This window comes from Cynocephalus volans, chromosome 9 (genome assembly GCF_027409185.1).
Source record: "Cynocephalus volans isolate mCynVol1 chromosome 9, mCynVol1.pri, whole genome shotgun sequence".
NCBI lineage: Eukaryota > Metazoa > Chordata > Mammalia > Dermoptera > Cynocephalidae > Cynocephalus > Cynocephalus volans.
In genome coordinates, this window is record NC_084468.1 from 33,938,117 (window position 1) to 33,955,899 (window position 17,783).

The following is a 17,783-nucleotide window of genomic DNA, read 5'->3' on the forward strand; positions in this document are numbered from 1 at the left end:
TGTGGCTTGATTCAGACATGTCTCTTACTTCCTAGAGTGTGAGCTTCATGAGGTCAGGCAGAATCGTGTCTTCCTCATTGCAGGAGGTGTGTTCAGATCTTCCTGTTGAGTCTACTCTTGTGAGGCTGAACTGGAGCATAATGTGAATGTTCGCACGTGTGGCAGCTGCATAGTGTCAGATGGTTGTTTTTATTTCTTTCAATAGTTTAGATAGTGGGCACTGGTAAGATATTTTCTCAAGTGTTTTGTGTGAAATTTAAGGCATTTGTAAGATAGAGTAAGGAAATACATGGCCTAATTCAGTTTTCCCCTCACTTTTTACCTTGTGTATGACCAACAGATACAAATAACCAGTCATTATCAACAAAAACAAAACACAAATCTGTTCCTTCTGGAAAATAATTACGTTGCATAGATTATTTTCTGTTCGAAGTGTTTTAACCCATTGTAGTGAGAAAATATTTCATCCAAGGGACAAAACACAGTGTGTCCTGCCATATTTTTGCAGCTTTAGAAAGTTTTACTATCATATGACAGGACAAATTGCTAGAGTTTTACATACACATATTAGGCTTCTTTACATTCATTTAATATTTGCTACTGGTTGGCCAATAAAACCCCGAAAACTGTAAATATAAACTGAAATAACTTTTCAGTGTAAATATTGTTTCAGGAGCTGTTTTCTAAATCGTGTGAATGAAATCACACTTGCAGGGTGTTTATAATCCTTTAAAATCCATAAAGCCTTAACAAGAGTTGACCCAAATGTTTAAATAAGGACTTTATTTACAGAAGTGAATATTTCTGATTCTCTTGGAGTGTCATTTTCCAGCTACTTGTAAAACTATATTCACTTAAGCCTGCTCCAGAAACTTCATACTTTTCTCTGCATTTGTTAACATGTGAATTCTAAAGAAACTTGTCTTGGTCGTAAACAAAGTGCAGATTTACTTTCAAAGTCGAGCGTTAGTATAAACTCAAATAGGTTGACAACAGAGGAGTTTAGTAAATTTTTATATATCTAAACAAGGCCTGTTTCTTCATTACTTGTTGGTGATTGCTTTTAACCATCTAATATTTTTGATGTGGATCCCAATGTAAAAAGAATTAAATCTAAACTCCAACCCTTATCGAATTTATCCTAGTAAAATGCTTTTCAGATTCTTGTTTTTGCTATGGTTAGTTTTGATTTACTTTATTTGCTTATCTGCAAACAGAAATTACATAGGTATTATTGCTCTGACTAAATTAAAAAAAAGATTTTTATTAAAAGTACCCAGATAATATCAGTGGGAATAAACTCCTGGCCTCAGTGTATTTGCTCTAAAAGGGTCTGTGTTTTTACAGCAAATATTGTAACTTAAAGTAAATGTTCCTATAGATTAAATACAGTTTCACCTCAAAATATTTTTCAGTTATGTTGTTGTATTTTGGTGGGGTTAGTATTGGCAGCCCCTTCTTTTTGCATATCTATAGGAGCTCTAGTCCTTTGCCTGTTCTTAGCTGCCTGCTCTCCCTTTCTTGAAGATGGGGTGCCCCTTCCCTGGTGTCTCTGACCTCATCCTTGCCTTGCTTCCTTCGTACTTCTCTGCCCGCAATTCCTCAGTTTCTCTACACCTGAAATGTTGGAGTTTCCCAGGGACCCATCTTTGCTCTTTTCTCTACTTTCTCTTTTTCTGTTCCCAGGGCTTCAGCTGCTTCCCGGATATGAGCTGATGAAGTCCTGGTCTAGATTTCCTGTCCTGGACTCCCAGCCTGTTTTTTCCAGCTGCCCAGTAGATGCCTTCACTTTCACGTTCTCCTGGTCTTACTCAACATGTACAAAAGCAGAGCTCATTGTACTAGCTCCCAAACCTGTCCCTCATGTATTCCCCATTTGAACTAATGGTGCAGCCATCCAGGCAGAAGCCTAAGCCAGACCTCTAGGAACCATGTGCAGTCTTCAAGACCCTCAATTCCCCCATTCAGGTCATCACCAAGTCCTGCGGATTCTGTCTTCCAAAATCTTCTATTCACCCTTTCTCTCAGTCTTCAGTGCCTGGTTCTTAGTTCAGTTCTCAGCATACCCCATCTGATTTCTGTAAACAACTCAAACTAAATGTCTCTCAGTCCCCCACTCCCTCTCCAGTCAGGGATACACATATGTTACATCTCACACTTGTGAATCCCTAGCTCTGGCATCTAGAGATACCCAGAAAAATGTTCGGAAATATAACGAAATAACTCAATTTTCCCACGTAAAAGTAACAGTGTAGGTGAGTCCAGGACAGAGTTATAAAGAATGAGGAATTAAGGATTTTATCATAAGTGGACATCGTGCCTTTGTTTTTCCAAAAACAGTTCCCTAGGTCTATTCTGGTAAGGGGAACTGAACTTATCAATAAGGTTTTACAGACTTAGATACAGCGGAGCCCACTTTTTATTTAAATAGTTTCTTAGTACACTTAAATAATTTATAGTAGTGTTTAAACAGCATTAGATTTTTAACTATTTGTCATTTATTGTTGAAGTTATATTTGACAATATGCTATTTGCCTTCAGATATCCCCAAATCATTATGTTATTCTTATCAGGATCTCAGTGACTTTTTAGACCCCAATTATCTTCTTTGTACCCATGTTACGCACAACTTCTTGGTTCTTCTGAATGGGAGGATATACCTTATCCTGTCCTTGATAACCCTTGAGCTAAATTTTGTCTGAATAATAAGACTCATGAGAGCAAGGAGAGAGAGGCTTTGGTTTTTAACTAAAGGGTGTCTCTTTAAGATTCTCAAAGTATTGTAGAGATTGGTGCTTGGAAAAATTACCACAGCCTCAACCCTGACCAAGGTATGATGTGTTCTTCTGACCCTGTGAGCAGTACTGGGAACAATCGAGTCCTCAGTCTTGGGTCTTATTTTTGTTTGTGCCATTTGTGTCACCATAAATTCATGTGACTTCACACATTTTCTCTCCCCTTTGATATTTAATGAAAGACACCACTGCTTACTTAGATGCAGTGGAAGACATAGCATATAGGAATGTCAGTTATTTTAATAAGCCTTGAAGGACTCAATAAGCTTTGAATTTCCTGTTTAGAGGGTAGGGTTAGTCAGTGGGAAGAGTCCACATGACTCCTGATAAGATAATCTCACACATGTGGCAAGGCTCTTTACTTGCATAAGTTGGTTATTTTTGTTTGAAAAATATTGTTATTCTTTACCTTACAGAAATAACTTTTACCTGGATGATCTTATGTGCATTTTTTTCCCCAGAGAGAAACTGTGACTGTTTTTGTCAATGTCCTGTAGTGAATCATTGGCAAAGGTGTGAATGAAACCTAGACTTTCTGTTCTTTTTTCTCTCTGTCCTGTCTTCTTTTCATATTGGTTATACATCATGTGTAGGCCCCAGAATTGTTAATTATTTGGCAATATAGGAGTGAGCTATAACATGAGCACATAAAATACTCAGTGCAAATAGATGCTTGAGTTGTGTTGAAATTTTGGCTTTTTAAATATGGTTTGGGTCTTATGCTTCAGGAATCAATTTTTTTTAAAATATAAAATATCCCTAAAGATATTATGATTCTTTGATAAGATACCTTGAAAAGATATAGCACAGTCTTTAGGGCAGGAAGATCTTTATGGTGTCCTTGATATGAAATTACAAAGAGAAAAATCTTTTTGAGTTGTTGGGTCTTTGAGAATCATATCATGAACACAGAATCCAACCATACTTTAAAAATCTACTAAAACCACCTCCCTTTGTCATACATAATGTTCTTTGACCTGGATTGGAAAGAGAATTGGGTTTTTTTTCCTCTGTAATATTGTTAAAAAAAAAACAAACTTGGGCTTATAGGAATTGGGTCTTCAATTTAATTTTCCTTACATAGAAAAATGGAAATAATTTAGGTGTTATGACCTAACCTCTAAACTAGGCCCTTCCTTTATTTTTTGTTTGTTTGTTTGTTTTGGTGGCTGGCCGGTATGGGGATCTGAACCTTTGACCTTGGTGTTGCAAGGTGGCTCTTCCTTTTGAAGATTAAATTCATGCCTGCCTAGTTTTCATTGGCCACAAATATGAAACATAGTATGTGGCTGTCCATTCTCTAAACAGTTGCACAGATGTTTATTCACTGCAGTGTGGACTCATTATGTCTAATGCTCCTTTGAGAATCTTGTCAGAAGTTAATGAGGAGAGGGTGTAGCAGTAGGGACAACACCATAGCTGGTGAGACCCATTAGGACATTCTTTTAATCATGATTTTTACGTTAGAAATCAAAGCTTTATAGCCTCTGTGTGAAGAAGCCCCAGTGTGTTGCTGTGATAATGATATTGTAATGGGTTGCTTACTCCTTGATTAAAACCTCGTAGCTTTGTAGTTAAACAGGTGGAGTATCCCTATCTGAAAAGTGTTTTGGATTTCAGATTAAGGATAGTCCACCGGTACTCTTCAGCTATTAGGAAATACAGGACTGAGTAATAATAACTTGTTAATTGTCATTGAAGAAAAGAATGATGTTACGATTTGAATAAACATAAGATATTTCATAGGCTTTACTTGTGTTTTTCATCCCACCATTTATGGAGAAGACTTTCCAAAGTATAACGCCATGAAATCTAGAATAATTGAATAATGTGTTGGCAAGCCATGCTGGAGGCAGACCTCTTTTGGAGGCAACGGCTTCTCTAGAGAGGACCTTTGGCTTTGGACTGGGACCGACCTGGCTTGGAATCCAAGGCCTGTTGTGCTGAGCTGTGTTTCCTTGGGTTGGTTCCTTGACCTTGTAAGGTGTGGTGAGCACGTAAATCCCCTCGTACAGCTCCTGGCATGTAAGAGGTGCTTAATAAATGTTGTTCCCCTTCTCTTCTCCACGGAAGTGTGTTTACCCTCTCGAGAGGAAGGCATTCACAGCCCCTGACTCCCCCTGGCTGCCCCTCCAGCGCTCTGCGGGCGCACCATCCAGGAGGCCCATGAAGGCAGCACGGTGCGCCTGCGTGTGAGCACCAGCCCCTGTATGATCCATCCCAGTAATGCTCCTCCTTGTCTTGCAGGTGCCTGAGATCATTAGCTCCATCCGCCAGGCGGGGAAGATCGCCCGCCAGGAGGAGCTGCACTGCCCCGCCGAGTTCGACGACACGTTCGCCAAGAAGTTCGAGGTGCTCTTCTGCGGCCGGGTCACAGTGGCCCACAAGAAGGCCCCGCCAGCCCTGATAGACGAGTGCATCGAGAAGTTCAATCACGTCAGCGGCAGCTGGACAGCAGAACCCGGGCAGGCCCCTGTGGGCGGGCTGTCCCCGGTGGGCGCACAGGTGGCGCGCAGGCCCATGCGCAAGTCCTCGTCCCAGCCCGGCCTGCGCTCCTGCGCCTGGAGGAAGGAGTTCCAAGACACCGGCCTCCGAAGCAGCAGCTTCTTCAGCTCTTTTGAGGAAGCCGACATCGAGAGCCACCTCGTGAGCGGACACAACATTGTACAGCCAACAGATATGGAGGAAAATCGAACCATGCTCTTCACGGTAAGATAGGATGGAGCCTCGCGCTCAGCCCCGTATGAGATATGTGTTGACGATAAAATCGGCTTTACCGAGAGAAGATTATTAGTACAGTGCACTTGTATTTATGTGGGAATCCATATATTTTTATATGGATTAATTCTTTCCTCAGAATAAAATTATTACTGTAGCCATAAGCCTGTGAGATCATCAGGGAGTCACAGAAAGAGATTCCATCTTATGTACTTATGTAATTTTTATCTCCCTCCCACTCCCTAAGGTTGTGAAGACAACTTTTCAGTGTGGAAAGAACAGTTAAAATATGTAAAAGAGGCCAAAAGAGGGATTTAAAAATATATAATTAATTTCAAGTGATATATTTCAACAAAATCTTGTAGTTGGAAAATTCTCTTTTCTCCTATCTAAATTTCTCCTAAATTTATAAAATATTTACCCTTTGTTAGTCAGATTAATTGGGTTTGTGGATAACGTATTTGACACTTATACCCAGACTGAAATATTAGTTTGGCCAATTGCTTGCTTTTTTCCAGAAAAAAACTTGTTAGACTAAAGTGAGCCAAATGACAAAATAGTAATGGACTGGGGAGCTGTCCCTGGTGGCTGGGGTTCTTGGGTTTCATGCCAGTCTGGGCTCTTCTGGATGGGTTTGCCATCCCTGAGAGTCCCCTGGGTCTGAGCTGATGGGACTTGAAGCCTTCCTGGAAGTGAGCTAGTCTCTGGTTTTTCCTTGGCCCTCTCTCTGTCTCTTTGGCTTAATGTTGACTGACATTCTTTAGAGAACAAAATTACCTTAAATGTAATGTCTTGTTTTTGTGCCTGACTCAGGGCAGTGAGATGGCCAAGAGGTGAGGGAGCCGACTGCTTAGGTTAATGCTGTGTGCGTGTAACCAGGTTTTAATCAAGAGATGTTCTAGAGGGTAAATAGGACTGATTTCTTCTTCTCTTCATCATTCATCTAGGATACTGAAAAGAACGTTACGCTGGCAGCCAGACTTGTGCTTTAACCTGTAATCTACATTTAAAAAACAAAACAAAACAAAACTCTGTTGGTGTCATTGAGAAAGTTGTTCAGTGCATTTATTTACAAGTACTTATTGTGTGACTGCTGTGTGCAAGGGCCCTTGCAACAATGCTAGAAATTCAGCAGTGAGCAAGACAGGCATGGTCTCTGACCATGTGGAATTTAGATTTCAGTAAGGGAAATAGGCCACTGGTTGCGCAATTAATTATCTAATTATAGTTGTGATAAATACTGGGAAGGAGGAATAGAGGATGCTGTGGGAGCACTGGGGAATCAGGAAAGGCTTCTTTGAGAAAGTGATTTTCACCTAGCAGAGGTTTTGGTGTGGCTACCTGGAAGGGTCTTGTGGATTCAGAGTGCAGTAGGTGAGAAGGCCCCAGTGAGGGATGGAGCATGCTACCCAGGAGAATCCCTGATGCCTGTGCACTTCCTTTGCTTGGCAGGCACCCCCAGTTGACATGCGCCTTGCCACCTCACTTCCTTTAAGTCTCTTCTGAAATGTTAATGGCTCTCCCTCTGCTCTCTCTGCTTCCCCTGTCTTGCAATGTAAGACCCTTGAGTCACTGTCACCACCCCCAGATGGACTTCAGACTTCCCAGCCTCAGAAACTGTCAAAACTGCAGTTCCAAGGAAGCTTCCGGGGACCCGGGGACCCTGCACTGCGGCTTGGACGTCGGTGAGATTCTCAGCGAGAGCGAGGAGGAGGTGCTACTTGTGAGTAGTAGTCGCCATCCAGACCGATGGATTGTCCCCGGAGGAGGCATGGAGCCTGAGGAGGAGCCAAGCATGGCAGCATTCCGTGAAGTCTGTGAGGAGACCTTCACCAGCTGTGTTCCCTGGACTTCCGACTTCCCAGCGTCAGGAACTTGTGATACCTGCCATCACTGAAGTCACCACCAAAGAAAGCCTTCATCACATGTGTTCCCTGGACTTTGGACTTCCAGCCTCTGAAACTCCATTTCGCCAGCGGTAGCGGCGGCTGCGGCAGCAGCGGAGGAACCGGTGGCAGCGGCAGCAACGGAGGAGCTGGCGGCAGTGGCAGCAGCGTAAGTGGCACCGGCGGTAGTGGCGCCAGCGGCAGTGGCGGCAGCGGCAGCGGCAGCAGCAGCAGTGGCGGGAGTGGGGGAAGCGGCGGCAGCGGAGCCAGTGGCACTGATGCTGGTGGCAGCGGCGTGAGTGGGGGCAGTGGGGGAAGCAGCAATGGCAGGAGCAACACCCTGCGGTACCGCCCCATCAGCCAGCAGCCTGGCAGGGTCCAAGCTGACCAGAGAGGTGGCTCCCTGGAGAGGCCCAAGACCCAAGGCAACCACACACGCAAGGCACTAGTGGCCAACTGAGAAGTCACTGAGGTAGCCATACCAAATTGGCAACAAATGAAATTCTGGAAACTATACAAACACATGGAAATTAAACAGCATTCTACTTAATGACATATGGGTCCAAGAAGAAATCAAGCAGGAAATCAAAAAATTTATTGAAACTAATGAAAATAATGATACATCATACCAAAACCTGTGGGATACTGCAAAAGTAGTATTAAGGGGGAAATTTATTGCATTAAATGCTCACCTCAGAAGAATGGAGAGATGGCAAGTGAACAACCTAACACTTCACCTTAAAACAAGAACTAGAAAAACAAGAACAATCCAAACCTAAAGTTAGCAGATGGAAAGAAATCATTAAGATCAGAGCAGAACTTAATGAAATTGAAACCCAAACAACAATACAAAAGATCAATGAATCAAAAAGTTGGTTTTTTGAAAAGATAAATAAAATTGACAAACCATTAGCATGGCTAACAAAAAAAAGAAGAGAGAAGATTAAAATAACAAAAATTAGAAATGAAAAACGTGATATTACAACTGATTCATCTGAAATACAAGGAATCATTCGAGACCACTATAAACAACTATACGCCAACAAATTTGAAAATCTGGAGGAAATGGATAAATTTCTGGACACACACAAGCTCCCAAAACTGAACCATGAAGACGTAGAAAATTTGAACAGACCAATAACAATAAAGGAGATTGAAGCTGTTATCAGAAGGCTCCCAACAAAGAAAAGCCCAGGACCAGATGGATTCACAGCAGAATTTTACCAAACATTCAAAGAGGAATTGACACCCATTCTTTACAAACTATTCCAAAAGATTGAAATGGACACAAATCTCCCAAACTCATTCTATGAAGCAAACATCATCCTGATACCAAAACCAGGTAAAGTTATAACCAAAAAAGAAAACTACAGGCCGATATCCTTGATGAATATAGATGCAAAAATCCTCACTAAAATACTAGCAAACAGAATACAGCAACACATACGAAAAATTATTCACCACGATCAAGTGGGATTCATCCCAGGGATGCAAGGTTGGTTCAACATACGCAAATCAATAAATGTGATACACCATATTAATAAACTCAAACACGAGGACCATATGATCATCTCTATAGATGCTGAAAAAGCATTTGATAAAATTCAACACTCATTCATGACAAAGACCCTCTATAAGTTAGGTATAGATGGAAAGTATCTCAACATAATTAAAACCATATATGACAAACCCACTGCCAATATCATCCTGAATGGGGAAAAGCTGAAAGCTTTTCCTTTAAGAACAGGAACTAGACAAGTATGCCCACTCTCACCACTCCTATTCAACATAGTGTTGGAAGTACTAGCCAGAGCAATCAGAGAAGAGAAGGAAATAAAGGGCATCCAGATTGGAAAAGATGAAGTCAAACTGTCCCTGTTTGCAGATGACATGATCCTATATATCGAACAGCCTAAAACCTCTACAAAAAAACTCTTGGAATTGATAAATGATTTCAGCACAGTAGCAGGATACAAAATCAACACACAAAAATCAGTAGCATTTCTTTTCTCCGATAGTGAACATGCAGAACGAGAAATCAAGAAAGCCTGCCCATTTACAATAGCCACCAAAAAAATAAAATACTTAGGAATTGAGTTAACCAAGGATGTGAAAAATCTCTATAACAAGAACTACAAACCACTGCTGAGAGAAATTAGAGAGGATACAAGAAGATGGAAAGATATCCCATGCGCTTGGATTGGAAGAATCAACATAGTGAAAATGTCCATACTACCCAAAGTCATATACAAATTCAATGCAATCCCCATCAAAATTCCAATGACCTTTTTCTCAGAAGTGGAAAGAACTATCCAGACATTTATATGGAATAACGAAAGACCACGCATAGCCAAAGCAACGCTAAGCAAAAAAAAATAAAGCTGGAGGCATAACACTACCTGACTGTAAACTATGCTACAAAGCTATAATAACCCAAACAGTATGGTACTGGCATAAAAACAGACACACTGATCAATGGAATAGAACAGAGAATCCAGAAATCAACCCACACACCTAGAGCCATCTGATCTTTGACAAAGGCACCAAGCCTACACACTGGGGAAGAGACTGCCTCTTTAACAAATGGTGCTGGGAGAACTGGATATCAATATGCAGGAGAATGAAACTAGACCCATACTTTCACCATACACTAAAGTCAACTGAAAATGGATTAAAGAATTAAATATACACCGTGAAACAATAAAACTTCTTAAAGAAAACATAGGAGAGACACTTCAGGAAGTTGGACTGGACACAGACTTCATGAATACGACCCCAAAAGCACGGGCAACCAAAGGAAAAATAAACAAATGGGATTATATCAAACTAAAGAGCTTCTGCACAGCAAAAGAAACAATTAACAGAGTTAAAAGACAACCAACAGAGTGGGAGAAAATATTTGCAAAATATATATCTGACAAAGGTTTAATATCCAGAATATACAAGGAACTCAAACAACTTTACAAGAAAAAAACAAACAACCCAATTAAAAAATGGGCAAAACAGCTAAATAGGCATTTCTCTAAGGAAGATCTACAAATGGCCAACAGATATATGAAAAAATGCTCAACATCACTCCGCATCCGGGAAATGCAAATCAAAACCACACTGAGATACCATCTCACCCCAGTTAGGATGGCTGAAATCCAAAAGACTCTGAACGATAAATGCTGGCGAGGTTGCGGAGAAAAAGGAACTCTCATACATTGTTGGTGGGACTGCAAAGTGGTGCAGCCTCTATGGAAAATGGTATGGAGGTTCCTCAAACAATTTCAGATAGATCTGCCACATGACCCAGCTATCCCACTGCTGGGAATATACCCAGAGGAATGGAAATCATCAAGTCGAAGGTATACCTGTTCCCCAATGTTCATCGCAGCACTCTTTACAATAGCCAAGAGTTGGAACCAGCCCAAGTGTCCATCATCGGATGAGTGGATATGGAAAGTGTGGTATATCTGCACAATGGAATACTACTCAGCTATAAAAACGAATGAAATACTGCCATTTGCAACAACATGGATGAACCTTGAGAGAATTATATTAAGTGAAACAAGTCAGGCACAGAAAGAGAAATACCCCATGTTCTCACTTATTGGTGGGAGCTAAAAGTAAATAAATAAATTCACACACACACAAAAAAAACCGCGGGGCGGGGGGGGGGGGGAAGAAGACATAACAACTACATTCCTTGAAGTTGACACAACAAGCAAACAGAAAGGACATTGTTGGGTGGGAGGGGGGAGAGGGAGGAGGGAGGGGGGTTTCGGTAAAGGGCCACAATAATCAACCACATTGTATATCGACAAAATAAAATTAAGAAAAGAAAAAAAACCAAAAAATCCAAAAAACTGCAGTTCCCACCATCTCCACAGTGTTGATGGGAGTAATAAAACACCACAAGGCTGTCAACTCAGACACATCGCACAGCCCTGCCCTCCACACCTAGTAAGCAAACCATGAAGAAGGGTCAGCTTTTACGATGACCTTTTTCCCCTCTAGACTCTAAACTCCTTGAAGTCAGGAACCATCTCAGTTTTGCTTCGAACTCTACACCCACATCTTTAACACATTACCCGACAGACAGGAGGTCTCAATGAATGAAGAAAGTAATTAATGACCTGGCTGATGTTTTTAAACTATAAAGCATGGAGGCTGTGATGATTAGTAGTGTTTATTTCATTCAATAGGCATCCAGTGATTTCTAGTCAGATGCTCTGGAGACCAGTTCAAGTCAGAAAGTATTTCAGCTGTTGCATTTGTGATTGCATTGTATCATGAATAAAAATAGACATTTTTCTTTTCCAAAAAAAAAAAAAAAAATGAAATGTTAACGTGACATGGAGAAATAATCTTATCAGCGATGCCGATAGCAGCTTCCCATCCTACTTCTTTGTTTAATTTTTCTCCATAGCACTTATCACCATTGGATGTAATTACAAATATGCAAGTAAAATACTTTATGTTCCATGTGCACCCAAGAAGATAGGCTTCACGAGGGCATGAATTTTCATCTGTTCACTGCTTGTTACTAGTGCCTCCAGCATGGCCTTGCATGTGGAAGGTGCTCAGTTGACACTTGCTGAGTGAGAAGGAAGGCCAGGTGACTGTGCACTGAAAGCAAGGAGGGAGGGTGGGTAGAGATGGACAGGAGGCAGGGGCTTCATTAGGCTGACCTTATGGGTCATGTTCAGGATTTCATTTTTTTGTCCTAAAAGCAGTGGATAGTCACCAAAAGGTTTAAAACACAATATTAAATGTCTTTGGCTACAGAGCAAGGATATACTTGGGGGAGGGCAAGAGTTAAAAAACAATTGCATTAGGCCAGGTGAGAGATAGTGGAGCTGGGAGTGTGAAGGCAGTGGGGATGGAGAGACGTGGATAGATGTGACACACTCAGAAGGTCATGTGGAGGGGACATAGTTATTGAGTAGATGTGATGGGAAAGGAGAGGGATCTCAAGAGCTCCACCCAACTTTAAATTCTGATTTGCTCTTTGCATCCCAGCCACAACCAAATAATAATGCTTTGGAGCTTCTCAACTATGAGATTTGCAGCAGTTCATTTTAAAAATTAATAAGGATTATCTTCATTATGTACATAAAGACATTGATCTCTAAAGAGACTAAACATACCCGGAGCAGATACTCATTCATAGTTGGTTCCTACTCTGAAGAGAGATACACAGTCTAGTTGAAGGTAGAAAGATGTTGCATGTTAAAAATGAATTTGTTTTTGGTCATACTTGGTCTCCATGGAAGGACAAGAGTAAAAGGCTACCTGCCAATCTCTGCTGACTGGAATACAGTTCAGAAACAATAAGTGTGCAGAAACTATTCTGAGTGCAAAGTCCATCCCCAAACAGAATGCACATTTCTTGGGCCACCCAACTGAGAGTATAATTGCTCTTGACTTATACTGCAGTTTCCAACAAGCTTGTGTATCTGATTTGTATTCCACATCATAGTGTAAAGAGTTTAGAGGAGGAGGTGGGATTGTGAGTTACAATGACAGCATCAGTATGTGACCACTGACTTCTCGATCTCGAAGAGAAAGTAAAGCCATAGAAAACAATGCGCCCAGAAACCTGAGAAACTTAGCAGTCTGGAGGCACCGGCTCCGGGGAGGCAGGTTCCACAGCCAGCCAGGGGGCATGTGAACAACTAACAGCATGGGTATTGCAGCACAGACATCTCCTAGGTCTATTATGATATCCCACGTCAATAAGACAATGTTAATTTATGCTAATGCTCTAACTTTTAAAAAGTCGGGTAAGTTGTGTATGTGAATGTCTAACACATAATATGTACTCAACAAATGGTAGATTATTTTAGCAATAAGTTAAAAAGACATGTCAGTAAAAAATAATCATTACAAAGTGTTTTGGAAGTTTTAAAAGAGAAACTTCTGTTTTCTGGGAGATTAATTTATGTAGAAACCTCACTTATAAAGGGGATGTGGGATCGGAGGCTTATTGCTGACTTTTGGATATTTGGTCCCTTCATCTCACGGAAGACTGCTGTTGTATGTGGGTGAATGTGCTAACAGTTGTCTTGTGCTACCTGAAATCTGTAGGGTAAATTAGAACTCTTGAAGTGATATTTTACAGTGATGTAGTTAGGATTTTATACATGCTTGCTTCTTTTATTATTTATTTTCATAGGTCATGAAATGAGAAAGTTTGTGTAATAAATTTGAATTAAACTTTCATGAAAAGCTAGTTTCTTTTTTTGTTTGTCTTTTAAGATTGGCCAATCTGAAGTTTACCTCATCAGTCCTGACACTAAGAAGATAGCATTGGAGAAAAATTTTAAAGAGATATCCTTTTGCTCTCAGGTAAATGGAGATGGGTTATTCGTTCCATTGCAGTTCAGTTTTTTGATAAATTCCTATAATATCTGTCATACAGCAGAAGTGCTAAAGGTTATAAGGTGTGTGTTTTCTAAGTACAGTACTTGGTTTTGTGATCTTACATTTTTCTCCTTTGCTTTGGTATATTAGGACAAATTATAAATGTAATTTTGAAATCAGGAATTTTGCTCTTAGCAACAATAACCTACTGGAAAAAATAGGTCTACTTTTCTTTTTTTCAATTATTGGTAGGAATGTTTTACAGTTATGATTTCCAGGTGTATATGTTGTGTGTGCATGTTACACATACACACACAAATACATCTCTTTTAATAGATAAGTATTTCTGCTTTACCAAAATTCACAACTTTTTTTGGTATCTATCATCAGTATTTCTTCTTTCTTAAAATATAATAAATAATGCTTATCTTTGGAGATCTTTTACTAAGAAAACAGTGTTTACTTGAAAACTTTTTTCTTGATAATCTTCTGTGTGTTTCATAACGAGATTTTGAAGGAATCTATCAATTATGAGCTATGTCAGTTTTACTTAGGATTTTCCTAACAAATATGAGATCACTTTACAGTTATGTTTGGCTGTTTTTCTAAACTCTGACTTTTCATTCCCATTTAATAAGATATAATGAAAATCTCAGTGTTTGTTGATTTATAATATGATCTGCTTAAGTCTTCAAAAGGGAAAATTTTTTTCTGCGAATGTGAAAATAAAGAATGTTCTTTACAGATTGAATAGGGAACCATTTACAAAGAAAAAGTTTTTTCTAAATCGTATTTCCCTATGTAGACTCTAGCTTATGTTTAATTTGCTATTGGAGAACATTGATTGAGATGCCAGAGTATGTCAGTTATTGCTCATTTGTTGGAAAATATTTGGCTTCAAAGTGAGATTATACACGGAATTTTTATCTTTATTTGCTGCTAATTCTGTTGAAACATTAATGTTAAATGTTTATGTTTTCATGTGATAGTTTTATTATTTCCTAATGGGTGCAGTTTACAAGTTTATATGATTACCTGAACTTCAAGCTATCAGTGCTCATATCTGCATGCTGTACTTTCAGAAGACATTGATGTATTAATATTTATGGAAGATGTTTTATCTGATTAAGGTGACTTTGTTAGCTGATGATTTCAAAACAAGTTTACATATTAATATTTATTAAAAAGACCTGTTAGGAAACTATAGTAGAGCCTTGGTTTACTATCTTATGTTTAAAAGCTTCTCTACTCTATATGCATGTAATTTTCCACTCATTCTGTATACCAGAATATTCTGTATATTTTTTACTTTAGTATTTTCCTATGTGTTATTTTAGGAGTACAAATATGTTTTAAATCTTTTTTCTAAACTTTGTGTGTGTGTGTGTGTGTTTGTGTGCATACATGCACGTATGTGTGTGTGTGTATACAGTTGTATTTCTTCTTCAGTCTCTGGTCTGCCTTTGATTTTTCAAGTAGTTTTTTATTCTTTAATCCCTAAGAAAAGTTCTAATTTTTCTGTTAGTTTTTCTCTGCTTCCTTTTACTACTAAAATGAGCACTAAAATTTGAGTTTTTAGATCTCAGTTCTCTTATTGTTGTCAGGGAAAAGTAACGTTTTAGTGGTCAATGTTAATCTTCAACATATTTGACAGATTTTTAGATTTAAAAAATGTTAAAGTATGTGAGAAAATAGTGATTTTCAAATCGTGCTCTTTGAAATCGTGCTGTGTAAATATCAAGGTGCATTTCTGGCGCTGGTGCCTCTTCTGGGTACAATTCAACATTCCCTTCTCTCCCCTGCATTCAACAGGGCATTAGACATGTGGACCACTTTGGGTTTATCTGCCGGGAGTCTTCTGGAGGTGGCGGTGTTCATTTCGTCTGTTACGTGTTTCAGTGCACAAATGAAGCTCTGGTGAGAAAGGATGAGCAATTCTTAATTTGAAACCTTCTTTCCAAGGAATTTCAACCTCACTGACTTTTCTGTCCTTAGCAAAATCAGATAGTTTCATTGACATATCATTATTTGGCTTTAATTATGCATTTGTGACTATTTAGCACCCAGCTAGTATGCACCTGAGACTTACTTGGGTGAGCTTTTTAAATTTGTTATTATTTTTGAAGAACTTGCTGAGTTTCACCCTCAGTCTAGCATTTAAAAATGTCATTTTGGAAGTTTGTTCAGAGGAATTTGCTTTTCACTCAGTATTTAATTTGTATTTTTAAATTTTACCTTACCTCTTTGAAGAGCTTTGAGCATCTAGTAGCATTTCTCAGATTACAATTATTATGTCAGCCTATGAAGAATAGTCCAGAAAAATCTTAAAATACTCTTTTCCATATATTTCTAGAAATCAGCCCAGCTAATTTTAAACTGGCTTTTGCTGGCTACAACTTCTTTTCTCTTTGATTAGGTTGATGAAATTATGATGACCCTGAAACAGGCTTTCACAGTGGCTGCAGTACAGCAGACAGCTAAAGCACCAGCCCAGCTGTGTGAGGGCTGCCCCTTGCAGGGCCTGCACAAGCTCTGTGAAAAGATAGAGGGTGAGTCGGGCACTTTCAAGTGTTAACAAAGTGGGAGTTGGAGATGCACATTTGTTGAAAAATTCTGCCTAAGAGAGGCTTGTATTAGTCACAGGGGTTGTGGGTGAACTTTGACTGTGTAGTGAGTGTCTTCTGTCAGTCAGGTTTTATAATGAAAAGGTATCCCCAGCCATGCCTACCTTCTGCCATCTCCCCTCCAAGGCACTCAAGGGTGAGCAAGGGTGGTGGAGGAGTTAGGGAAACAGGTTACCAATCCAGTTGCATAGTGTTTATGTGATGGTGTGAGTGGTCAGTCATATTGACCACTACAGAGAGATCTACCAAGATAAGAGCTAAAGAATTTCCACTAGTTTCTCTATTAGAAGGTCATCAGTAACCTCTACCAGACAATTTGAATGCAGTGAAGGGACAAGACAGGTTGCAGTTGAGGAGCAAATGGGAAAGAATAAAAGAAGTGGTGACTGTCAATTTTGACCATCATTTCTAGAAACGTGGCTTAGGGAGAAACCATAAAAAAATATTGTGATTTGCAGCTAACATTTATTGAATACTTAAGATGTGCCAGAAACTGTGCCTAAGTGCTTTCTTTAACATGTATGATTATCCATTTAATCCTTACCACATTTGTGGTAGAAAAAGGGACTGCTTATTTCGCATATTTTATAGATAAGCAGATTGAGGATTAGATACAGCTGGGAATAAACTGTGTATGGTGAGCCCAGGACTCAGCCCCAGGCAGTAAAGCCCTCACTGTTACCTGCCACCAAACCAGTTTTTCCAGGAGAAGGTCCTGCTGGGGGAAGACCCAGGGAGTCCAGCTGACTTGTGTGTTCTTAGAATCAGAGGTTCCAGCAAATTCTGTGCCTGAGGGGCCAGATGGGTCAGAGCAGAATGGATGGGGTCCCTCCTGAACAAGGGTGGGGAATCAGCCTCAGGAAGGAAGAAGAAATCTCTGTCTCCGTGACTGCAGGGAGGGGCTGAGGGGAAAGGACAGAACCAGGTAAGGGTGAAAGTGGGTGATAGAGTCTGAAAGGTAAAGGGGTTTATGCCTCTCTTTTCTTGACTGCATTTTGTTCCATTTATGGGAGGATTTCTAAAACTTTGTGTGTGTGTTTGTGTGTGGTTCTGGGGGTATCACATGATTTAAACAAACTATGTTATTATAAAAAGAAAACAAAAATTTGATTTTTTTCCATGTATCTAGAATACTTATCATAAACTATAATTTTGTAAAGAAAAACTGTTGTTTATATCTGATTTCCCTTTTTTTATATAATGTAGTAAAAATTAATATAACATAAAATTTATTTTAACCTTTTTTTAAAAGTATATAGTTCATTGGTCTTAAGTCCATTCATATTGGTGTGCAACCCTCACCACCATCTGTCTCTAGAACTTTATATTCCCAAACTGAAACTCACTAAATGCTAACTCCTCTTTCCCTCTTTCCCCAAGCCTCTGGCAACCACCATTCTTTCTGTCTC

At 39.7% G+C, this 17,783-nt stretch overlaps 1 protein-coding gene across 4 annotated transcripts in view; it reads left to right on the plus strand.

Annotated features, from left to right (window-relative positions):
* TBC1D1 (TBC1 domain family member 1) overlaps positions 1-17,783 on the plus strand; it is a 218,348-nt gene that overhangs the window by 87,431 nt on the left and 113,134 nt on the right. For all 4 annotated transcript variants that reach the window (XM_063108168.1, XM_063108170.1, XM_063108169.1 and 1 more), the window contains 4 exons: positions 5,043-5,504; positions 13,646-13,735; positions 15,563-15,667; positions 16,167-16,299. In XM_063108168.1, the coding sequence (XP_062964238.1) occupies positions 5,043-5,504; positions 13,646-13,735; positions 15,563-15,667; positions 16,167-16,299 (790 nt within the window). The remainder of the gene's footprint in view (positions 1-5,042; positions 5,505-13,645; positions 13,736-15,562; positions 15,668-16,166; positions 16,300-17,783) is intronic.